The sequence below is a fragment of the Onychostruthus taczanowskii genome, unplaced genomic scaffold (assembly GCF_017590055.1).
Source record: "Onychostruthus taczanowskii isolate IOZ18803 unplaced genomic scaffold, ASM1759005v1 scaffold2, whole genome shotgun sequence".
NCBI lineage: Eukaryota > Metazoa > Chordata > Aves > Passeriformes > Passeridae > Onychostruthus > Onychostruthus taczanowskii.
In genome coordinates, this window is record NW_024499239.1 from 4,992,231 (window position 1) to 5,017,750 (window position 25,520).

Here is a 25,520-nt window from a genome sequence, read left to right on the forward strand (position 1 = left end):
CTGAGCAAATGACGCTAAAAGATTTGATCTTTCTTTGAACTATTCTTTTTTGAAAGAATGGTCTTTCAAAAAGAAAGGGAAACTATGCTGCAAAAGTTAGCTTATTTAGTGAAGTGTGTTTTTTTCCTGTCATAGTCAGTGTAAAACAAATTTGTGTGGATACATTGTTGTGTGGGCAGGAACCCAAATGACACTTAAAAAATCAGATAGAATTTCTCTGGTGTTTTTTCTCTTTCAAAGGAAAACCAAAACTTCTCCGTAATAATTCTGTGTCTCTGTGTGTGTAAATATATATATCTCACATGCTACATATGTGCAATATCTGTATATATATCTCACCTGCATGTCTATATTTATTTATTTATTTTTAACTTTTAGGTTAGTCCGTTACCATGTCACGCTGCAAATCCCTACTCCTGTAAGAGATTTTGTGGGCGGCTTCTTGATTGTCAGAATCATACCTGTGTGAAAGAATGTCATCGTGTTACTAAATCAAACAGTAGTGCAGATGGAAAAAAGGTAGGTTAATTTCCTTTTTGCTTTTGTTTTTGTGTATTTTATATGGAAATTGTCTTCAATATATAAACATGATAATATATTCATGTTTATCAGTGTCTACTAGAAACTGTCATTTATGCAGTTCAGTTGCAGGTGTTAACTGCTGAGGATAATGTGAAACAAAAGTATGAAGCTTAAAATTGTTCAAGTTATGAGCAGTCAGAGCCACATACGTAAGTTTTGTGGTTTGGGAGAGTCATGGTTTGGAGGAAAACAGCTTCTCAAGTTTTTTTTAAGCATTACTTTAGAAAAAGTTGTAACATGGGCAGTCTGGGCATTTAGAAAACAGAGAAGCATTTATTTGGGTGAAGCAGGAATACTATATTTTAACTAGCTAACATTTAACTTAAATAGCATAATATTTCTGTGGATTCATGTCCTGAAAGTGGTGGTGTTGTAATTTAATAACTGTATGTTGTAGCTAACAAAATCATCTATGATTGTGGAAATTTTGTCTGAGGAGTATGGGCTGTTAGTGCAACTGGTGGAACAGTAACTTGCAGCAACAGAGTGACATCAGTAAATAGTGACAGTTAAGCATCCCCAGTTCTGACTGTAAAAGGCTGCCTGCCTGCTGCTTCAGTTAAGCTAATTAAAATGTGAATGAGTCAGGACTATTCCTGGCTCCATTTTGAATGAGGCAGTACATTCTCAGAAGAATGGGAGTCTGTGTACCTGCAAAGCATGGGTAAATATAATTTCTCGATTTTCTTCAATTCTTATGAACTCAAGTTGGTGTTGACCTTTAGAGCTTTTGTTCTCTTGTTTTGGTAGACTAAATGTAGTCAGGGCTGATTAAATTTCTGGCTTATATGTCTGAGTAGTGATTTTTCTGTCTGGAATTTCAGTTTGTTCTGCATGTTGTGTTAGAAAAATGTTGCAGAAAAGCCAGCTGTTTACTCTTACCTACTGTTAAATGTTATATGACAGTTTTCTAATTGGTTTTAGTTGCTGTTGTTTTCCTTAGATTTGAATTTTTGTGAGTTAAGATTTGTAAACAATCATTGTACAAAAGTTGTTTTTAAATTTCAGCAAAAATTGTTCAGCTATAGAAGGAGAAGGATTTAACTTAAAACTTCACTTAAAATTCTTATGCTGTTATTTTGATCAGCATAAAGTTGAACATTGGTGTTGGAGTAGTCCTTTTGGGGAATCTTTTGTAGCTTCATTCCTGGATAAATTTGCTTTACTTTGGCTGACTTCTTGGCAACTGAACATGGAATGTGATAGTGGACCTTAAATATTGTGCTGTGTAGGTTCAGCTGATAAATCATGTCAGTCTGTCTGGGTCTGTTTGGTCACAGACTAGGGTTCTGGAAGTGTTGTTAAGAATGTGAGTAGAAATGAAGCTTTATTTACTGTGCTGTGCTGTTCATCACCTTGTGCCGGTGGTTGCATCACCTGGAATGAGAGTGTCATCACAGCTCTGGTAGACTTGTGTAGTCTGTGGAATAGAAGCAAGACCTTATTCAGTTCCTAGGATATTCCCAAGTTAATAATCCTTTTTGGAAGATTATACAGAATATCATGTGTGTTTGGAAATTGAATAACTTAAAGTTTGCTTCTTAAAATCAAGCAAACCAATCCCTCCACCCCTGTATTAGAGGATAGTATGTAATGACTCAAACATTACAAGAACATGGTGAGTGGGATAAGTTGGTTTTGAATATGTAATGACTTATTTTTCTAACAGTTTTCCTTAGAGAATTTCCTTAGAGGTTATGGTCACTTCCAAAGCACTAATATTAAGGAGGTTCTTTTATGCCCAGGAGGGAAAATAAAATTCTCTTTGACTGACAAACGCTGGCATTTCTGGTTTTCTCTTAAAAAACATATTTTAATAATTACTCTTGCTTGTGAAATATCTTACTGAATAACTTGATTCTCATAGCAAAAACACCCCAACTCTTTCTTCTGTGTAACAGGTCGTTAATGATGCCTCACAAAACAAATGCTTGGCATTTTCTTTAGTACTTTGTCTTAATTTTGTTAGGCGGGTCCGGAATGCTCACAGTGTGAAGAGGAGTGCACCAAGCCCCGGCCAGCTGGCTGTCCTCACCGATGTGTTTTGCCCTGTCATCCTGGGGATTGCCCATCATGTCTCCAGATGCTTAAAATAAAGTGTCACTGCAAACTATCAGTACTGTATATTGAATGCTTGTAAGTGTCAGAACACAACTCAGCTTTTCATTTGAATGCTATTAACTGGAAATAATTTGAAATACCTGGGGATGGGAGCTACTCTTATGGCAGTTTATAAAATTTCTCTTGATTATAATTTCTAAGATAATGGTTTTTTCTATTTAAATTTTGCAAGCATTTTATTTGGTATTACTGCTAAAATTGCTATAAATGCATGGAGTCACATGAACAGAAATTGTCTTATAATACAGATAATCCTTTGAATTATGCAAATATAAAACATAAAATTTGCTCTATATGTGCTTCTTTTAGAGTATGTAAAGAAGAATTTTATACAAGTAATAGAATTAATATAGTTAGTCTAAAAGGCCTTTGTCTTTGCAGTTAATGTCTTTCTATTTCTAGCTATTTTAATTGAAAAACTGCTTAGTGTTTCAATTTGTACACCTTTTTAATCATTTGTGGGTGTGGATAGACTTAAGCTAGACTTCAGGAAATGTAAGCTGGAACTTGTGGATTGTTCTGAAAATATCCATCATATGCAAGAATATTTGTCATTGTTCATTTTCTTGAAAGTACCTTAAGTCCTGTAAATTTGTGTGGGTTTTTCTGTAAAACAGGGCAGTTTATATTAGCCACACAGGATGTGGACAAATGAGTCCACTTTTCTTTACAGTGGAATATACTGAAAATGCACCCCTATTGCATTGACTTCTGTTGTTCTTAAATTGTTTGGGTTTGTTTTTTTTTTAAAACACAAATACATCTTTCCTTTTACAGAAAACTAACATGTGCTGATGTAAAAGAAAAGGAGCTTCTTATTTCCTGCAGAAATCAGTGTCCAAAAGAGGTAAGCCATATTGACAAAGAAATACTTGAGTTTATGGGCGTGTGGAATTTTGTGAATATAGGCGAAGCAAACTAGAGAAGCTTAGTCTAAGTGAATATGTTAAATTATAGATGTGAAGGTGGTTAGTGAACTGTACTTGAAGGACATTTATTAATAGATTGCTGTCATCTAGGAGGGTTATATTAAAGGAATACAGGTTTGTCTCCAAGGCACTAATGGCTTGGATGCTTAAACATACAGATGAGGTTGAATGTGGAAGAGTATGTCCTCTTCCATGGTTAAAAACTGGTCATCAATTTATATCTCATAAATGATAAGATGCTGTTTGATGAGGAAAAATTGTAAGAATTGTGCTTGCTATTCTCATGTAAGTGCAGGTTTAGAATTTGGAGGCTAAGGGATTTTATGCTTAATAAATGAGATGAGATAATAATGCCCTGGTGTATTAGTGAAATAAATGTTAAATAGTGTAAAATGGAAGACAAGCCAGTTAGTCTTCTGTATCTGGGTGCTGTGTATCTAAAGATTTGCTGTGAAGAAGAAAAGAATAATATCCTTACTGCATGATACTTAGACTGTGAGGCAGTAGCATCAGTAAAGAAGATTCCTGTTCAATACTATGTTTAAGTAATAAACTTTGTGGAACAGGGCACGAGCTGGTTGGAGAATTTTCATCAGAAGCAGCTTAGAAATGTTTCAGGATTTCTCTTGCAGCAGTGTTACCCACAACTGGATGTGAGGGATGGAGCAGACTTGTCCTTGTTCCTCCCAGTGCTGCAGTTGTGTGCTGCTTGTGTGCTTTCAGAAATCCTTGCATTACTTACTATTTTATGTTTGTTCCTTCGTTGTCATTAATTGTGCTGAGAGTGACAGCTCTTTCTTTACTCCATTTCCCACTGGAAGGTTAGAAAATGTGTAAAGGAATTTCATTATTATCCAGTGTCAGAAACTTCAAATTTGAGTCCTTGTCTTCATTAGGAAACACTTTTTTTATTATTTTGATTAAATACAATAATTTACAAGATTCCTCCTGCTTTCCCAACAGTGTAAGACCCTCTGCTTTTCAGACAAGATTGTGTTAACCCGAACAGGAAGGCTCTGCTCTGTACATGCTTGTGTCTTCTGCTTTTTGCCCTTGTAGATGCCTATCTGATGGATTTTTTTCTGTACATGAATGTTCCTGTCCCAGTTTTCTCATCTGGATGTCTGAAAGCTCACTTCCTGGTGGGGGAACACTTTGAGATATTACTTTATTTATCTCTTAATTTTGTCCTTTCATGTCTTTCTCTGTTACTTTGGTTTTATTTGCTCCACAACTTCCTTCTCTGTATTTTCAAGAGTGCTTACAATCTCTTCATCATGAACTATATGTTCTGTACTTCAGCTTCTCTTCAAAGAATCTTTTGTTTCCATAGCTCATCTTTGATTAATATAACTGTTGTGATTTCTCTTAACATATTCCTCAGACTTACTCTGGGATTTAAAATGCACCTAGCAGTGGTCCCAAACTTCATCTTGCAGTTCAGAATTGCCCTGTTCCACAGATAATGTGTTTTTTACTTAGTTTGGTGGGATGTGAAACAAGGAGTACAGCAACAGAATTTACATTACTTTTATGAAGCAATTCTAAAATTCTTACTCTATAAATGCTTTGGAAAATAAGGGGTTTTTTTCCTAGCTTCTGCTGTCCAGAGCATTTTTTTTTACTGTAATTGATGGAAAAGTGCATGTTCTTCCTTTCCTGTGATGCTAGCTGTAGCCCTTACTGTCTTTCATGAAATATAGAAGTTACTAGCTATTAGTACCTTCTTGCTTCAGGTAGTTCATATCTTTGTGCTACAGTTCTTCCTACTTTCTTCAAATCCTACTTTGGGAACTGCATGGGTACTGTATGGGGTTTTTACTATTTTTTGTCTAAAAAAATCTGTTCAATTTCTCTGACTATTTAACAGTTCTAGGGATTTTTTTTTCTGTTTCTGTTTTATAAACAAAATATATCTCTGCAGCTTTGAGAAAATTAGATAGCTGTTATATAATACAAATTATACTGATAGTTCTCTTTTGAAGGAATCATTGATAAACACAATTTGAAGGGGCAACCTTAACAGACACCACCCTGCCACTCCCACCACCACTTCTCCCCAGCAAATACAGGCCAAGCCCATTTTGTTGTTTTTAAGTTTTTGTCTTGTGAGACAAGAACTTAAAAACAGCTTGGCCAGAGATAAGATGTATAGGACTACTGAATTCAGAGCATTTACAGATTGCAGATCTAAAATGTCAGCCCGAAACTAATTTGGAAGTGTTTTTGTGTGTAGTTATGGAAGCCTCAAGTAAATTTCAAATTATTGTTTCTTGAGGATTTTGTTATTCCAAGTCAGGATCTGACATTGAGTCATTTGCAGAGCTCAGTGAAGTTGATGTTTCCTATAAATCAGTGTGCATTATCACTCCAGGCTTACCATGGTGTAACTTAGGTTCAATAGAATGCAGTTATCATTTTGAGATGTTTTTGCTTAATGGAAATTGCAGTAGACAGTATTAGTAGACCGTGGTAGGACAGCTACCACATTTGTTTCACAGTTGCCGTGGTACATTTGGGGATAAAGGAAACCAATTATATTGTCTGGTCCTTTGAAAAAATGCTACAGAAACTTGAAAAACTTGAGAAGTTTCATGCTTTTCTTTTGGCTATGGCAGTATAAAACTAAAAAAGTAACTTCCAGCATTGCATTGTACATCTGACATTTCCTTTCTGCTTTAGGGAGAAGCAGTGTCTTTAATGCTTTAACAGCTGTTACATATGAGATATTTTAATTAAAAAGTTAATTCTTTTGTTTGGTAGTAATAACAAGATATCCTGTTGAAGGAAATTTATTTTTTTCTTAATCAGGGTGATTAAAATCTTATGATCATGCTTGCAGATGTTTTGAGACAATTCTTACATAGAAATTTTAAGTCTATCAGTTTTTATTGTTTGTCTTCCTGTCAGTATGTGTGAATCTGTATTTAATACTTTATTCCATGTAGTTAGTATTTTTTGACAAAATAGACATGCTTTGTTGTTTTACTGTGGACTCTTCTTTTGTCTTGATATGAAATACATGACTCCATTATGATAAATCCTTTTGAGTTTTTTAATGCATTGAACTAATTAAGCATTCTGGAAATAAAGTTTAATTCTGCAGACACGCACTGCACGTGTATGTGGATTGTAAAAATTTAGTTTTGTCTCTGGAAGTGGTAAAACTCTCTTTTGTAGTTAGCTTTTGGGATTGGTGCTCAAAAGTGCTATTTTCTTTAGTACCAGGCTATTTTCTGTGTTATCAGATATGTATTAACAGGTTGTGTTTATTACCTTCTGTTGGAGTTCACTTAAGGCTCCATAAGTGTTGGCAAAGTCTATCATCATCAGGCATAATGTTAAGATTTAAATGCACTGCTTATGGAAAAATATTTGTAGGACATCTTTGGTTGGTTTTTTTTTTTTTTTTTTTTTTTTTCAGAGCTGTGGATTAAATCCCTTCTTTTAATGGCCTTTCCATATCAAACATAAAGCCTGTCCAATTTGGACATTAGTCCAGAAGCTATTGACAAGAGATTTTTATAAAAAAAAGGTAGAAAAAAGGATCTAAAGGGTGCACACACTTTCTGTTTCAGCACCAAGTAGTTCAGCACTGACACTTAAAAACAAGCAGAAAAAAATCCTTTCCCATTACATTTTTTATCCAGCAGAAGCAGCAGAATGATTGCTTTTGTTTTCTGCTGTCATGGGGGATTGTTGTTTTGCCATTCATTTCACAGCTTGTCTTGATAATTTTTTTAGTTTTGGTTTTACAGTGGGGGGAGTAAGAAGAAAGTTCCCCACACAGAGATATAGGACAAGAACAAAGCTTGCAGGGAAACTGAAGTGTGTACATTTGCGTTTCAGTATTGGATTAAACACACTCCTGTGCTATAAATATTTTGGTCTAATGGTGTCAAAGAATTTTATTGCAGTAGCATTTAGAGGTCAAGGTAAGGGTTACGGTCTTGAATTTGCAGCTCTGACATGACATTTAGAACACGACTGTTTGGGCTTTGACACTATTAATAAAAATGTGCCTATTTACTATGGAAGAGTAAGTTGGAAATAGAATAGTTTTAGCCATGGCTTGTTCCAGCCAGCATGAGGTGACTTGCAGGTGAGACTAAATGGAGTTACTGTGTCTGATGCTCTCGTGTAGGGAGCCAGGAGACAGTGTTCATGCAGGGGCAAATTGGTTTTGCAGAGACTGGTCTTGTGAGGAGACTCGGCCATTAGATTCCATGTTCTGGGTGGCAGTCTCACCTTGGTAGCGTACAAGGCTTAGACAAGCTCTCCCCTCATATTTTCAAAATGAGGCAAAATAATTATTAGATTTCAGGGAAAAATATTTGCTGATGATCAGTTGTGCCTGAAAAAAACTAGATTCCTTCTTTGATCAGATGACCAATTTATGTATTTTTTCCTCCACATAAAATGAATAGGTGAGATCTGCTGCATATGGCTTCAGCTGAGTGAGTGAGTCAGTGCCACTTAGTGAATATCTAGATCAGATACAGGAGAGGGTTAGTACCAGCATGAAGGTGGCTAAAAGAAACAACTGTATTTGATTATCTTTTTAAAGAACCACCCAACTTCCTCCCCCAAAACAACATCAAAACTAAAGAAAAAGATGGAGCAAGAGATATTAACAATAAGGAAGATTTTCCAAGGACTGAACTGACACTTGACTTTGCATTGTTTTCAGTAATGACCTTGACAGTAAAAACATTGTAATTTTCTGTTGAAAAGTTGTGGGGTGTTGTCAGTGTATGAGAATTGAGGAAGTGCATCTGTAGAACACATGTATTGGGGTCAGAAAAAAAACCCCAAAACAATAAGACCATACATGTGAAGTTTATAATAAACTCCCAGGAAACAGCAGATATTCTTATTTTCACAGCATGATTAGCTGGAGAGAAAGGCAATGAGAGCTGAAGATGTTTTGGGGAACATACTCTACTAATAATGAGGTGCAGTTAAGGCATTGTACAAAGTCCTTGCTGAGATGTCACTTGAAATATTACATGCAGTTCTGGCTGTGTATTCAAGAAACATTGATTGAACATAGTTGAAATTCAATTAAGGCAATACTGTGATAATAAAGAGCCTTTTAAGAAAAGACAGAAATACTTCAATATGAGGATAAAAACTGCAGCTTAAACTAGCTAGAACAAACCTAGGAAACTAAAAAAAAATCTCTTGCATAGTGTACTGACCTCATGGAGCACCCTCCTTAGTGAAACAGTAGAATAGGCTCAGAATGGGGTGCATTCCACAGTAAGTGTTCATCCAGTCCTGGAAGGATATATGAGGTACCTGCGTGTAGGAGGACTGGATTTCAGGACAGAAAATGGTGACTTAAAAGGTTCCTTCTAGTCCTGTATGAAATGTGCTGAAACAATAACTAAGAAACGGAGCTGAAAGCACGAAGTAGCTATAATGGCTTGTGATTGTCATGGACATGAAGACGTGTACGTGTTCCATAATTTTAGTCTGAAAGATTCATGTTCTGTTTAGGTATGTGTTTCATGATACTAGCTCAGATGTTGTGCCAGTTCCAATGGACTTCTGAGATCCCAGATTTACTAATCAAAGGTGTACCCCACCTGGGTTTGATACTTACTGTTTTCATTCTTGTGGATGAAGTGATGTAGTATGTGTACATTTTGAATTTTTAATAAATGTGAAAGACGGATCTTAAAATTGTATGTCTTAGAGCATTTTCCTATTTGTGTTAATGCCTTGATGACAGTGAAGAGGTGAAATTTCACTTTTGATAAAGAGCACAGTCTAATGCTATTTTTAGTTGGGGGCTTTAAAGCTCTCTATAAGTAAATTCTTAGATGTCTTGCGTGAGATTCTATCTTTGGTTATTAACAGTATTGAGTTATGTAATTGAAAATGAAAAATTGTTACTGTGAAGACTTCTCATGAGCAAGGGATATTTTTAGTAAAGTTCTTAACAATGAAAAAAATCTGTTTACTTTCCTGACATATTTTATCTAATGCAGTGCTGGGAGCACTGCTACATTCTTATCAATCAGCATACTTAAATTAGTAACTCAGTTCTTACACAGTAAATGAACGATAATATTTTCTTTGTAAGTTAAAAATTGCACTGGCAGTAAAAAACTCTTTATCTTTCAGATGGCAGAAATAGGATAATCTGCCAAATGCAGAAATTTAGGATTTTGTGAAATTATTTTCGACACGATAAGAATTTTGGTGACCTTTATTTGACTTTTGCATAGTTCAGATAATGTTTGAATAGAAGATCTCTTCTGCAGTATTTTTGCTTCTGGTTCTTTCCTCTTCCTTTATTACTCTCGCTAATCTACAAGTAGCTACAGTACATATAATTTCAGTTTTCAGGGGTTTTTTACCTTATCTATTTGTATTCCCCTAGCACAGAGATAGCTAGGGTGATTGTTGTGTACATTACTGTGGAAATGACTGTTCTTTAAACATGTGAAAGGAGCAATTGTCTTCTAATCAAGCTGTGCCAGTAAAAGAGAAATCATCCTACAGGAACTGAAAACCAGTAAAAAAGAGGCAAACATTTCCCCTCACAAAAAAAGAAAAGAAAAATCAATTATTTCACAAGTTAAAAGACTGATTACCTGAATGAGTATTCTGTTAAAAGTCTGTGTCTGAAATAAAACCAATTCCATAGGTTCTTGGTAATTTTACAATGCTTTATTGTTGTGGGAGTTTAATTTGTGTTTTGTTCCTTACAGTTGCCCTGTGGTCACCGGTGTAAAGAGATTTGCCATTCAGGTAGCTGTCCTCTTAACTGCAGCCAGAAGGTTAAAATCCGATGTCTCTGTAAGAGACTGAAAAAGGTAAATTTACAAGCTGCACTTTTTGAAGGATGTATATTCTTTGCATGTTCCTGAGCTTGTATGGATGGGTTATGTGGATGCTGCAGATTGGAATAGGGCCTGTTACTATAGCAGAGCTGTAACAATTCACATCAGCTGAAGATCTGGGCTGCTATATCAGAAAATTCACTGGAGAATATAAAATCTTGTTAATTCTAAAATATGTTAGCTGCCTGACTTAAAATAGCTTTATCTTCATTCACACTTAAATTTTTGTAGCTTTGTGAGAAAAATACTCTGATAACCTGGAGTGATTTGAGAGTAAAAATTACATTTTTATGACAATATTGGGAAAATGTGCAGAAGTTGGAATTAGCACAGATGTTGTGAAACCTGAACTAATGTAATTAATTAAGGTTCGCTGCAAACCTAAAAGCAAGTATGGGCATCAGCATCCTTAGCTTCTAACACAGATAAGGACAAAGTAATATAACAAGTTAACTATAGCTATACACTATTATGAGGGGAACAACAGAAATTTATATGGGGTTTTGACAAATGGTAATGTCTTAATGAAAAAAAACCCCATGATGTATCTTAATTAAAAATGTTCAAATTACCTTTCTGGACCCATTTAACTTCTGAACCTTCCAGCAATTCCCCAGAGTTCTCAGCTTCTCTAAAATATGTCTTGTGCATCCAAGAAGTCTTGCAGGTGGGATGCTCAGCAAGAGAAAAAGTGACATATATGGAATAAGTGCTTAAAACTAATTAGCCTCTGCTTAAATATAACCACTTTGTTATGGTTTTTTTTTTTTTTAATTTCTTCAATACTAGGAAGAGGGGAGAAACTATGATTGAGAATTAATTTTCTCCCCCAGGACCAGAGTGTGTCCTGTAATCTAAGCCAGTTAAGATAATATATATGAAATTACTGACACTCTAAATGCAAAGGTTCAGAAGTTATCTTACTTGTCTAAGGCAAACAGATGAGTAAAGAGGAGAAAAATTAAACTGGATTATAGATTTATTATTCCTTTCAGCTTAGCTTATTAGAAGGAATTTAAAAAAAGGACAATTTAATACATAATTACAGGATGAAATAACATTCAGTCATTAGCTTTATACGTTTTACTAAATAAGGAAGTTTTATTATTTTCATAAAGAGGTTGACAACTAAAATCTTATATAGGGAAATGATTATAAAAGACAAATTATACTTAACAGGAAGTGCAGTGCAGCAAGATACAAGAAGGCCAAGTTTCACTGGAATGTGATGCATTATGCAAGGAAATGAAGCGGAAGGCGTATGAGGTAATGTATCCATTGGAGCTATAATTTCTTCTCAGAGCTTCAAGAAAAGTAGAAAAAAGAGCACATTATTTCTCAAGGCAGTACCTGCAGAAATGCAATGTAAGTGGATGTGCTGTTGAATAGTAGCTATTTTTTCAGTCTTGGATTGATGAATGGTGTTAATTGACTCAAATACTATTTTTAAACAGTCTTATGTTATTTTCCTTTTTTTTTCTTTGAATTGATTGTAACTGATTCTTTCCTCTTTCATTGAGAACAAGTGATGATCAGTGATGATAAAATAGTCATTAGTGCTGTAAGACTAGAGTCAGTCTGCTTTATAGGACATTGTAAAATCTGTCTTCCCAATGAAGGTTTTGCAGCTCAGTTGCTCAGCTTGTCCAGTGTGGAGTATAATCTGCCACTTGGTGTTAGTTATCCTCTACTGGAAGAATTGAGACTTTCCAGTAACTGCAGAATACTACTTAGACTGCTGTTAACGTGCCTTCTCCCTAGCTCAGCTGTTTTATGAATTAAAGAATTTGCTGTGTGCTGTCACACAGAGAGACAGGATATGATCCTTGCTGTTACAAACCTTTAATAAAAACATACACAAAAAGAATTGATGCATAAGTTGCTTGAGTTTTATCAGGTAAGTATTAGATGTGATAAATGTACAACCCAAGAACTCAATGGGTAAAACTGACAAGTCAGCTTCTGCTCAGATTTTCAGGATTGATTGACAAGTTGTAGCAAGTGCCACACTGACCAAATCCTGCAACTTTGCAAGTAGATTGAATGCTGAAACTCTTGGGATATGCCTTTAGGGAATCCCAACCATAACAAACAGTTCCAGGAAGAATGTAAAGAAGATAAGTTTATAGTATGTGGAGTCCCTCCCTAAAGCAAGGAGAGCTCACAGTAATAGTGCATGAGCTGAGACCCAGCAGCATGTCTCAGAGTGGGGCAGTGTCAGTGCTGGCTGACTGGAGCAGGTACTACTACCAATTTCTTGCCCCAATATTGTAATCACAGGGAGACATGGTCTAATGCAGTGAGCAAATGGCTACAAGTTTCTGCTGTAAGCCACAGACATACTGGATGGTACCACCTAGCTATGTGTACCTTCTTCTCAGGTATTTACTTGTTTTGGGGTTTTTATATAAAGTGATAAAGTTTTATTGAAGTTCTTTCTAGGCGCCTTTGTTGACTTATTATTCAAATTACATACTGGAATAGTCTACTAATACAGGCACTTGATGAAAGTGGTTTATTTGTGTCTATTACTGTTTAATGCGTCCAGACTGGAAAAAAACTTGTTGAAAACTGCGGACATTTACAAAGATAAGTTAGTTTGTGCATTTTCAAAACACGCATTAATTTCTAAAACCGAAGTGTATTAAATCTTAATGAAGCTTTTCATGTCTGGCACCTATTGAATAAGCACTTCTTACTCACTAGATGCCTAGGAATTGAATCTGTCTTTTACTGTACATTTTATTGAAGAAATAGTCCCAGAAATGTTTTTCCATGCTGTTATTATAGTATTTAAGGTTCCCTTTATCTGTGTACATTGTACCTCTGTATCTTACACAAATATGACCACACCAGTGTAAAAAGAAGTTTTCTGTTGCTCTTTTCCACATTTGAAGGTCACTTTTTCTTTGTAGCTGAAGTTTTGCCATTAGAGGTCATGAAAAACAAGGGGGCTCATTGTGTAGATTTTTGAAAACCAGATTTTCAGATTTCAGATGTGCATGGCTGAAAAAGTCCTTTACACACATTCTAAGAGACTCTGCCATTGTATCTAGATTAATGAAATTCTCAGTAGTGCTTTTATTTTATACAAGGTTTAGTAATTTAAAAATCAGTCTGAAAACCTGCAAACAGGAGTGTGCTTTTGGCCCTGGCCCCAGTGCCTGCTGTTTGAGCCACAATGTGCTAAAGCATCAGCTAGTGTGCTTTCTCCTTAGTCATCAAAAGCTCTTGAATTGGAAATTATTTGTAATCAATTCTACCTGTGCAAACAGTATTCAGTAAACTATTTTCATTATTAGTATGCAAATCATCCAGCTACTAGGATCAAGATTTTTTTCATTTCAAGTTATTAATAGATTTTTACATCTAAATTTTCTAAGGGAGTGATTCAGTGACTGCAATGCTAAAAGCCTTGAAAAGGTATAAAAAAGGGAGATATATAAACTTCTCCCATATACTCTTTCTGTGGGAACTTAGAGGGTGAAATAGTGTCTTTCTAATGGCCTTTGTTGGATTTATCTCCTAGTAGTCTGCCTGGTTGTTTTTCAGTTGACATAAACTTTTGGCATCTACAAATGTCCTGTAGCATTGAAATTCTAGATTTAGCCAAATACTCTGTGGGAGTAGAATACTTTCCTCTATTGTGAGCCAACCTCCTGGTAAATTAATTTTATGCCTTTGCATTATGAAAAATAATTATTGATGTTTTATCCCTGTTTGGCATCTGTGTACTCTTCAGGATTTGGTGTCCTGTCAGTCACCTGATGAATCCTAGTTATGCATCTCTTCAGATGGGAGCCACTCCATCCTGTTGTCTTTTGTATATGTTCAGGTTTCACATTTATTTATTATTGTAGAACCAAAATGGAATGCAGGTGCTAAGGTTCAAGTATGTGGTGTCTTTACATATTGACAATTTTTTCTGCACCATTTTTTTCTCAATACTTTCTAGCATTTAATTTGCTTTCTTGAACTCTGCAAAATATTTCTATGGAGTTATCAATGGCAATTTGCATGGCTGCTTTTCATATTGCTTTTGGATGGTGGAGCTCACATGATGGAAAGTTTGCATGCTTTTGCTGTGAACCATTCTATAGGAGTAATTATGACTTCTTAAGAAAATAGGTTTAGCTACTGTTTACAACAGTTTATTATAACTTTTTGTGTTGGACAGATAAAAGAAGCAGAAGCCAAAGCTGCTCTTGAAGAGGAGAAGCGAAGACAACAGGTATTAACCTTTCTTCTTCTTCATCCACATCATCCTCACCTAATTCTTATTAGTAAATGATGTAATTTACATGCTATTAAAGATTTATAGTTCTTAATGTGATATGCACAGTCCTTCCTGTCAGCTGGTACCATACTCTGTGTGCTGTAAATTATTTACAATGGTTGAGACCACATTTTTGCAAACAATTTTCATAATTTTGTGCAAAATGGTAACTTTGTATTACTATAGCTTTGTATAATGTAATTTATTTTTGAATTAGTAAGTATGCTTTATTTTAGGCGAACACTTTATACAGCATAAACACTACAGGATACTGAATAGCCTCTGCAAGATTTAAATATTGGGTGGAGCTTCCCTTCTCCCTATCATGACAGAACAAGGACAGCTAGATGAGTCTTTGTCCTTCAAGGACTCTGGGGTGGGGGAGAAACATCTATTTGCTGTGATTGCTGTTGGTGGTGAGGGTGTGTGGTTGGCATTGCAGTCCACAAAGCTGCTGTGCCAGCTGCCTGGAGGTGCTGATACTGATCACATTCAGGCAAACACTCCAAGCGCAGTTGGTGATGGCTAGGTCAGGTTTGTCATCTGGAGTCTGCATGCCTTCCAGCAAGTTCATGTGTGCCTGTGCCTGAGTGAGCATTTGACACCAAATCATATTCCATGTCTGATGTGCTTTCTGACTTCTTTTACTCAATTATCACAGCATCTGTGTATTTAGTTTACACTTGTGTTTTCACCTGCATGTCACACTCTGTTTTTATCAGGGATCAGTGGCTTGCTCCCTTCTTGAAAGGGGGCAAGGGTTGCTTACAGAGCTGATCCACATGTACCATTTCCCCAACCTCATTAGGATAGACAGTTTCTCTGTGGGTTGCAACTTCTATTATACACACTTTTTAAGTTCTCTTAAAAAACTTTAAGAAAAGCATGGCTATGCATCTGTTGTCCAGAACACCAGGCACTGTTTTGTGATCATCCTGCAATGTTTGTTGCAGCATTCATATCTCAGCTGTCTACAGAATTGAGCACATATTCCCTCATATAACTCCTAGACAGTTCTTCTGTGTCTTCTTGTTCTCTAAGTTGACCCTGGAAGTGTTGCTTCTGGCTTATAGGTCAGGAAGTGTAACTTACATACAGATGTGTGAAACAAATTGGGCAGAGGAAATATGTAGGTGGGTTCTGCGAGCTAAGTACTGAAGTGTGCTAATGGGCATTTAAACATATAAAAACCACATTTACAGTCCTAGAGCTAGAAAGCCAAATTTGCTGATGTTTGTCTTGCACTGAGTGTTTTCATGCATTCCAGAAGGCATCCCACCCAAATATTAATGATTTCTGCTCAAAATCACTTAACTTACAGTCCCTCTAGTAAAGTCTCAGTAAGGATGCTCCTCTGAAACAGTGGCAGATTGACTCTACCAGCACAGTGTGCTGGATTTTGGCTGTGTTCTTCAGCAGGGATTGTGTCTCTCTGCAGTCATACCACTGTTGCTTTCTACTTGTACATCCTCTGAAGTCTCACAGTTCCAGCCCAACAGTAGCAACTTTATGCGATATATGGCACCTGCTCCTGCATATGTTTTGTGATGGATGCAACTTCAGGGATGGAAAACTTCACCTATACATAATGAACCCTATTAAAAGGTTAACTTAGAGTTGTTAGTTATTTAGTGCATTAGGAAGCAGTAGGACAAAAATAATTAAAAAAAAAAAAGGACAAAACAAACTGTAAAAAAAAAAAAAAAGAGATTTAACTAATAAATAGGCTCTAGAACTGCATGCAAGTATTAACCTCAACTACTGCAGCCTTTTTATGTAACATTGTTTCCCATCCAGTTAGAACTCTTAATCTGCCATCTGTTGATGGAAATTGGAGGACAGCACTATTGTAAGATGTTGGGTCACATTAAAAGTGTATTTTTGAGTGTACTCCCTTCTGACAAAAGTTTGCATCTTGTACCACCTTCTTCAATAGCACATTTTTTGTAGAGATTGTTCCTCTATTAGTCACAGTTTCTTAAAACTATTTTGATTAATACTTCATTAAATGTCTTATATACAAATTAGTTAGTGCTCTAGTAAGTCTGTGCATTTGTATTTTGGTATTTACTATATTTGGTAGCAACTTTTGCTAATACCATTTACAGATGGAATCACTTGTTTCTTAGTGGAAGAGATGGCTTGGCTAGGCTTCTTGTCATGGCCCAAGCAGCCAAGCTTTCCCTCTGCTTCTAATTCAGAGGCACCCTGTGAGGCCAGGGTTTTCACAATTGCTAGAGGTGGAAAAAGATCAGCACTTTGATTATTTAGCAACTCAGATCAAGCTCTCTCTGTCCCTCTTCATTGTAAAAAATTTGGTTAAATTTTCAAGCTAACTGTTTAGAGTTTCAATACTGGAAGTTAGGGTCTTGAACCTGAAGTGTAATTTACTGAGTTGTAGGAAAGATTTATTTTCCCTTTTTTATGTGTAAAAAAAATTTTTAATGGATCCTTAGAAGTTAAAAAGTCAAATGCTCCCCTCACCTATTAATAAAAATATATTCTCACTTTCAGTAAATACACTTCGTCACTGTTATTTGTATTCATTTAGCTGCATTTTCCCATGGGAATGCTACTCCTTTCAGTGCAGAAAGAATATAGTGAACAACACGTGAAAGAACAAAATCCAGTGCCTGAGCAACACTGAACTAGATGTTTTGAGAATACAGTTCAAATAAATACATGCCATTTTACTTTTAGTATATTTATGTACAAAGAAGTTAGGTTCTTATCTAAATAAGATAATAAAAACCCTAGGCTTGTTTAGGTTGAAAAGTTAAACTTGTTTGAAGATTGGGCACAACCATTACTTCAGAGGTCATTAGGGTGACACTTCAGGGATGTGACAGTTACACAAAATCTGTAGGTAGCTTTTCAAGGGTAGTGATGGCTTCTCTCATATTCTGTGCCTACAAGTCTTTTTTCATTCTGTGGTTTTTTGGTTTTTTTATTATATATTTATTTTTAGACAGGTTTTTGTAGAGTTCACTAGGAAAGCAATTCAATAGCTATTACATAATTTTGTTTGAGCCCTATATTTTAATTCAACTATTGTAATTCACAGAGCTTTCTGCTTTTAAAATGTACGGATCACAAGTGTGTAGTAACTATAGAAGCCCCAAATTTTACTTGAGTGTCTGTCTAACATGAAATACTGCCATGTTGTCTATAAAACCTCTGCCCTTTCCTCCAGATTTTGGATTTTGAAAAACTGTTTAATTAAAATACTTTGCTTTTCTAAGAGAGGATTAGCTAGTTGAGAGTAACCTTGTTTCAAATAGGCTGTGACTTTGTCTGAACTCTTCTCCCATATCATCAGAGAAGTGCCAACAATTTCTGCCTTTATTAGGTACAAAGGAATAGGCATCAAAATAGGTCCCTTTCTCCTGCTAACAGTGGTATCTGGCTCAGGAAGGGAAGAGCCACTTTGTGAAACTGACAAATATTTGCTGTCAGTAGAGGAAGACCAGACATCAGGCAAACTTGAGTTCTGAATGAAAATTTTATTTACTGAATCACTACTCTGTCCATTCCTCAAAACAGTCTTTTTCCTGTTTTTATAATGCACCTACTGTATTGTCTTAGTCTCTCTTCCTGGCAGCACTGCAGTTGTAGTCACATAGATTTATTTCCTCTCATGGTCAGGCTTTGTCCCTGTTCACTGTCCATGATTCCTCTGCTTCAGCTCAGTCTTGTGCCTTTTACCCAGCCAGTCCTGCCTTGCTGCGCTCTGCTACTCCCATCTCTTTTCCTCTCACTCCATCTGGTTTCTCTGCTCCCTAGTGCCTTGTCCCATGTTTTCTCTGGTAGCTAAGAACTTGACCAAAAATCCACGTAAGCATCAGACTTGTTCTGGTTTTCGTCTGTCTCAGGTCTTCCTAGCAACTAGATACCTTCTCATTGGAGCCTCATCCTAGTCTTCACTCTTTTATTTTAGGCTGCCTAGTTCCAGTTTTATTTCAGCTTTGTACACTTAAATGAGTTTTTTCTGTATTCTCATGATGCTCTTTCAAAAAATGTAGAGGGGATGAGAAACAGGGATCAGAGATGCTATTGTTATTCCGGACAGGACCCTGAAACTACCATTCTTTGTTGGAAGCCTGGCATTCTTACTTTTACAATTGTTTTGTTCCATTTTTGGGCCTATAGGCGTATGCTTCCTACTGGAGGATATTACATACCTCTTACATTCACATGAGTGATTAAATGTTCAAGTTCTAACACTTAACAAATGGAATATTTTTGTGTGTATCTAAGATTATATCAATTAATCTAAAATTTAGTGACCATGCAAATATAAAGAATTGAGGGAAATAGCATAGAGTTTTAGTTGCTTATGTTTTTATTAACTTAATTTTGGCAGAGTGCATCTTTATTACAAGGGAATGTCTTTGAAGATTTCAGCCTGTGCCTTTATGTAAGTTGGAAAAATAGCTTAAATGCAAATATGTTTTTTAATAGGAAAAAATCGTATTTTTAACATATTTTATGGAAATAACAATCTTATTTTATCTTAATGTTTTCAGCCTGAGTTAAAAAACTGAGCATGCAAAACTTCAGTTGGCTGCATTTTTGGCAATATTTTTATAGGAAACGAAACAGTGGTTTAATACTTGAAAGCAATTTGCTTTGTACCTGTGGGATGTAGTGCCAACAGCTCATCTGTGAGATGTGTAACTTCCCCTGGCTTACAGTTACTTCTATTGATTGCTATTTGCTAATATTATTTAAAACCTTCACATTTCCTTGTTTTTAATTCTGATATAAATGTCAACTCCTTGTGGATCTCTTTATTTAGGCTGAACTGGAAGCTTTTGAAAACAGATTAAAAGGGCGAAGAAAGAATAAGAGAAGAAAGGATGAGGTAGAAGTTGAACAATCATCATGGCAAAAGTACAAGAACCTCATTATGCTGCCGGTGTTCGGAGTTGCTGTTGTGATGGTTGCATGGCTCATGGTCTACAATGACTGAAAACAACTCAATATTTCATATACCTCAGTTGGACTTTAGGTAGCTATTATTCCTACAATATTAGTCTGTGTGTAACAGAACTTAATAAGCATAGATTATATATGTATACTCTTTGCTAAGAAAAACATAGAGGAGGGAAGAAATGTCACCTTTTGTGTTATTACATTCACAGCATAAAACTGAAGTCAGACACTGAAAGTAACAGTAGATTCTAGTCTACGCTGATAGTTTGACTGGGATTTGTTAACATCTCTTCTATTATCGTTATTTTTCCTTGTCTCCATTTCATAATATTAAGAATAGCTTAGTATAAAATGCTTTATTGAATATATGTTTCCTGTAAAATCAGCTTAGTTGTTTATTGAAGGTTAGTGTTCTTATGCTCATCTTTGTTGTATCACAACAATAATTCTGTGCTTCATGCCAGTTTTAATTATGACAACTAACAGGGAACCTTGGGTCACTTAGGCTTGCATATTCTGGGGCCTTGTTCAGAGCTTTGCTCAGATAAAGGAAATGTGAACTATTTTTCAATTCAGCTGTATCACAACGAAAACAGTGCCCCTTCCCCTTACAAATGGTGGGGTTTGCTTTTTTGTTGTTTCACCCTGCTCCTTCCCACCCTTGTTTCCTCAAAATTGAACTAACTGAAAAGTTCTTTTAGTGGACAGATGCATATTCTGAACATGGATGTGAAGAAGTTTTAAGGTACAAGGCTGCATTCTCACTATTGCCCCAACAGCCAGCAGCAAAAAAACAATTAGAAATTAAACTTTAAGAGTATCAGTTGACTGTTCATATGGATAAATGTCAGAGTTGGTATTTGCACAGGTGTGCAAAAATGTAATTGGACAGCATAACAATACAGTTATATGATGTTCTGAAGCTATCTGGATGGTGCTTGGTAGTCACATTTAAACCATCTAGCTGAACTTCCAAATGTTTAAATATTTTCTTACTGACACTTCAGAATACCTTGCATTAGGTTATCAGTATTGGTTGGTAGAACTGGAAGGTTTTTATCTGGCTTCAGGATTATCAGAGAAGCTATGTAGTCTCAGCTGAGACTGCAAGTTCAATTCAAAATTGGGGAAATCAGAACACTGAATTTTTAAACCTCTGCTAGAAACTTTTTGCTGATACTTGAGCATTGCAGGTTACTGCAAAGTGATTACAAGCTCCTGCAAAAAATGGGGTGCATGGCCAATGGGTATTAGTTTTATGCCCTTGTAATTCAGGCATATAATTTCATCACAAATCTTGCAAAAGCAGTGGGACCATTTGTATGAGTTAGCAGAAAACATTACAGATTGCTTGAAAGCTCTTCTGGTTGATTTTGACTTACTTGTGAAGGGACCCAGTATTAATTTGAACAGATATCCAATTGTAATTCTGATTCAGCAGCAAGAAAATAAAATAGAAAAGCTGCAAAAATGCAGAAGCTTTTGATTACATAGATTAAGAAAACAGGGATAAAATTAGTTTTTTTCACTGAAGTTTGGTGAATGAGGAGAAAGGTGAGGAAAACTTGGCGATATTTAGCGTGGATTGATGCTATTCTATAGTACTTTGTTTTTAAATGAAATTTTAGAGATGCATATTACTTATGTGTCAGACAGTATTTAAAGTTGTAGAATTAATTGAAATTACACTGTGCTAAGTTGCATCTCCATTGAATTTCTTGTTTTCTAGTATAAAAAGTAAACATTGTTGCTTATATAAAAGTAAATATTGTTGCTTTAACTTCTTTTCTATCATATTAATCCTGGAAGATAATTTCAAATATAAGTATGTTTTCTTTAACAAGAGTGAGGTGATGCTATTGTGTGACTGCATATGTCAGTAACTTCTGTCACTAAGGAAAAAGGAGAGATGTTTTTGTTCAGATGAAGTAAAATGTGATGGTTTATCCAAAAGAACAAAAGATACCTTTCTGGCTGAAATATGGAAGTCAACATGAATGAGAACTTTGTGGAAACAGCTTTTATTTTGCATGACTATCACTAATTTTTCTATTTACTGCTAGCTTTAAAATAAATACAATGGAAAGTTTATCCTTGCTTCTACAGCAAAGAGAAGAAACCTCTCTCTAGCGAGTTATACTAATTAACTGCACTTGTTCTATGTTTGAAGAAGTTCTTAGTATTCTTTTCTGCATATTTGTGGGAAATACTGGAGAGGAAAAGGCTTCTCATTGATCATCTTCATTAAAGATTGCCATGCTTTTTTACTATACAAATTCATTCTGTTCATACAAACGTATGTGTGAGTGGGCATATTCCCTTTCTTAAAGGATTTGTATCTCTTCTGAACCTTGCATATGCAAGGCATACCTATTTTTGAAATTTTATTCAAAATAGTTCTGTGTATCTTATCCAACCATCTGAGTCATTTGCACTCTGTTGGTCTGCCTGCTGAACCAGATATTTATTTCTTGGCATAAAAAAAAAGTGTGGGGGTTCAAGCAATCTGCAGTTTAATAAATCACTAGGTTTTTGTTTGTTTCTTTAAAATATTTTTACAATTAATATTTTGCCTTTCTTTGGTTGGAGCTGCATGTTGTCAACAACCTTTGAAGTAAAAGGTACAGATAAAATCACCTTTTATTCAATATTAATGAAAGATGGTAATTTTAGAAAAGAAATTTTGAACTGAAGGTGGGGTTTGGTAGCAATTTATATGTAATGTACTGTTATATAATGTAATGAGCAAATATTTTTAATGTTAACAGCTTACAAAAAAATGCATATCGATCAGTATACATTAAAACAAATTATATAATCTGACCTGCTGTTGAAGAGAAATTACAGTGATAGGAGCCTGATGATGACTTAACATTAAGAATATTTAGGTGTATGTAAAGTGAAAAAAACTTGGAGCTTTTCTGGATTGTGGATGCATTGTGGTGAAAATTTATCCTTCACTGAGCCAGGGTTCTTAAAACTGTTCAGTATGTTTGGGACTGGAAACTCCTAGGGCAAGTTTTTTCCCTGTAACAATATCAAATCCATTGTGTTTGTTAATTTAATGTAAAAAACAAGTCATACAATAAATGTATCAAAAACAACATGAAAAATTGCTTGTTCTCAAGGACTGGTGTAGTGAAGCAGCTAACTTTCCAGGTAATGATGACTGACATGCTGCAGCCCAAGTTTTACGTGTGCTTTTTGCCCCCTTCTCTGGCAGTGATAATTCTTACTTCTCAGATGAATGCTGGAATTATGTAATTGTGTTCCTTCATGTCACTGCGCTGACAGAATTGTGAGAATGGTTTGGGGAAGTCAATTAAGGTGAAACAAATGGGACTGGACTTAGTAGATTTTTTTTGGCCTCACAGGGAGAAATACAGCTGATTTATTAGACATTTGTGCTGACCTTAACTACTGGAGAAGGAAATGTTAATAAGCAGGTAGCACCAAAATTTGTTCATAAAAGCATCTGTGTTTGACTGTGGCTTTAAAGCAGTGAGCTCTGATCTTGTCATCTCAGCAGCAGTTCAGGCTCCAAAACACACCTGCCCTGTGCCAGCTTTCTCTGAGTGACGAGCTTGTGTGTTGTGAGGTTAGAGCACAGAGATGCTTGCTCTGAAGTGTGTTCCAGTGCCAGGCAGTGGAACCTTGATGTGTGTGCTTTAGGTTGGAGCATTCTTGTTTGGACACACATGAACGGGGTCATGTGTGACCCTGTTCTCATTTTCATGTAGTTTGGGTATCCCTCTTCTGCTTTGGTTTCATCCTGTTACCAGGATGAGCATTTCAATTGCTCCCTTTCATTGCTTCATGAATATGTTTATATTCCTGTCTGCTCTTATTCAGGTAAATTAGTCAGTTGCTCTAGAGAATTAGAAAATTAAGAACCTGTAGTGTTTTCTATTTCCTAGGAAAATAAATGCAAGGTAAAAATTAAGTCAAATTAATTATAAGATAATGAGATATGCTTCTTTCCACAAAGAAGGAAAGATGGTTAGATTTTAATGAATTATTTGAACACTGCATTATGATGTCTATATGCCATGGTACCAGAAAACAGTTCTGTGCTATGGATAGTGTATGAATATGAGCTGTGGTACATCAAACTCAGCTGTAAGGTAGGCTAAACAGCAGCTGTGTAGAAAGAAGTAAGTCATACTCTGAGGGAACTGTGGCTGGATTCAACCAAGCATTATTTATGCTAAATGTTGCTCATGCAGTGATTTCCATAAAATCACCAACAAAACCAGAACTCAGGCTTTCTTTGTGTGCTGCTGAATCTTATTGTGAAACTCTAGTTTCAGTGGCACTCCTATTGAAGGAAATTAGTTTGAGATTAGGAGTCAAGACTGGCTTGGGGTTTGGAATTCACAGTTCTCCAGCTGAAGCCATCCTCAGCCAAGGCCCAGCTGGCTTTGCAGTCTGAGTCATGTACTGCACTTCTTAGATACACGTTTTCATTTACTGTTACTAGAATTTTTGACAGGGCTAGCTAATCTCTGTAATGAATCACAAATTATGGTTTGATTCCTGCATTACAGCACAAAATATTTGTTTTACATTAAGCAATATGATGATTTTGCATAAATGGTCTTTCTTTTCTCTCTTTCCACATGCTTTTCCTATTTTTGGTGCAATTGTTTTAAAACCAGCGCTGTTTTCCTCCAGATGCTGGAGGTTGGTTTGGAGAGATGTTTGGGTGGTTGGGTGAAAGGTGCAGCACTGAATTACCATGAGCAGAAGCCTCTAAGTACATTGGCACTCCAGAAGCATAGGGAACACTGCACCATAACGTTTGCACACAAAGGAACAGGGCCTAAATCTGCAGGTATGGAAATACAGGTATGGAAAAGAAACTGGAGAAAAAAAAAAAAAAGCTAAGAAGTGTTAATCTTATTTATTATTTATATAAAAACATATATAACACCATGTGTTTATATTTACAAATATAAACATGGTCATGAGGGGTACCACCCTCACTGATTGTCAAGAGTGGTGACAGGGCTGGAAGCCCTACTCATAGAGAGGTGGTGGTTCACATTTTCTTGGGTGTTTTCTGATTCACATTTTGAATTATAGCATTTCAGAAGTACTAAATCATGCACAGTAAAAACTGGAAGCCTTTCTGGTTTACAGATGTTATCTCAGAACACGGCTGCAATCCCAGTGACATCTTTCTGTGACTCTTGGAAGGGTCCTGAATTGTTTCTATTCTGGTAGCACACACTTCTGCCCATTTTATACTTATTGTTTTGCCTTTTGTCCTCTTGACTTTATCATTCTTGGATAGTATTGGTGAGCTCCGTTGTGCACACAGACTGGGGCTTCAGTCAGACTTGGCATCTTTGAATGCAAACACAGGGCAAGGGCACAAACAGATCAAATGCAGGTCTTAAAAGCTGGTATCTTGTGGGGGTAGGACATTTGCTCTGTCATTTGCAACTTCAGACGGCACTTGTCTCTTGGCCTGAGAATTTTGCTTCAACAGATATTCAACAAACCAGCACACGTCCCTCCGGCTCCGGATCGCTGGGGCCGGTCAGGACCAGGACCGGCGAGGGGACAAGGGGTAACGGCGTCGGGTCGCCGCTGTTCTCCCGCTCAGCCCTTCTTCGCTGGGGAGGGACGGGGTACGGCAGACCGGGTCGCCAGGGGGCTGGGACCGGAGCCTTCCTGCGGGGAAGGAGCTGGGGAAACCTGTCGTCGGCTCCGGGAGGTTCCTCCTGCCGGAGCTCTTTCCCCTCCGCTTCTGCGGTGCCATCCTCGGTTTCAGCTCTCTTTGGAGCCTTAGAGGCCGGGCTGCGACAGGCCAGCCGC

At 36.3% G+C, this 25,520-nt stretch overlaps 1 protein-coding gene across 2 annotated transcripts in view; it reads left to right on the plus strand.

Annotated features, from left to right (window-relative positions):
• Nucleotides 1-22,810, plus strand: part of NFXL1 (nuclear transcription factor, X-box binding like 1) — a 44,481-nt gene extending 21,671 nt beyond the window's left edge. For both annotated transcript variants that reach the window (XM_041402908.1, XM_041402909.1), the window contains exons 16-22: nucleotides 379-519; nucleotides 2,552-2,718; nucleotides 3,481-3,550; nucleotides 10,355-10,459; nucleotides 11,666-11,752; nucleotides 14,664-14,717; nucleotides 19,561-22,810. In XM_041402908.1, the coding sequence (XP_041258842.1) occupies nucleotides 379-519; nucleotides 2,552-2,718; nucleotides 3,481-3,550; nucleotides 10,355-10,459; nucleotides 11,666-11,752; nucleotides 14,664-14,717; nucleotides 19,561-19,734 (798 nt within the window). In that variant the 3' untranslated portion in view covers nucleotides 19,735-22,810. The remainder of the gene's footprint in view (nucleotides 1-378; nucleotides 520-2,551; nucleotides 2,719-3,480; nucleotides 3,551-10,354; nucleotides 10,460-11,665; nucleotides 11,753-14,663; nucleotides 14,718-19,560) is intronic.
• The last annotated feature ends 2,710 nt before the right edge of the window (nucleotides 22,811-25,520 follow it).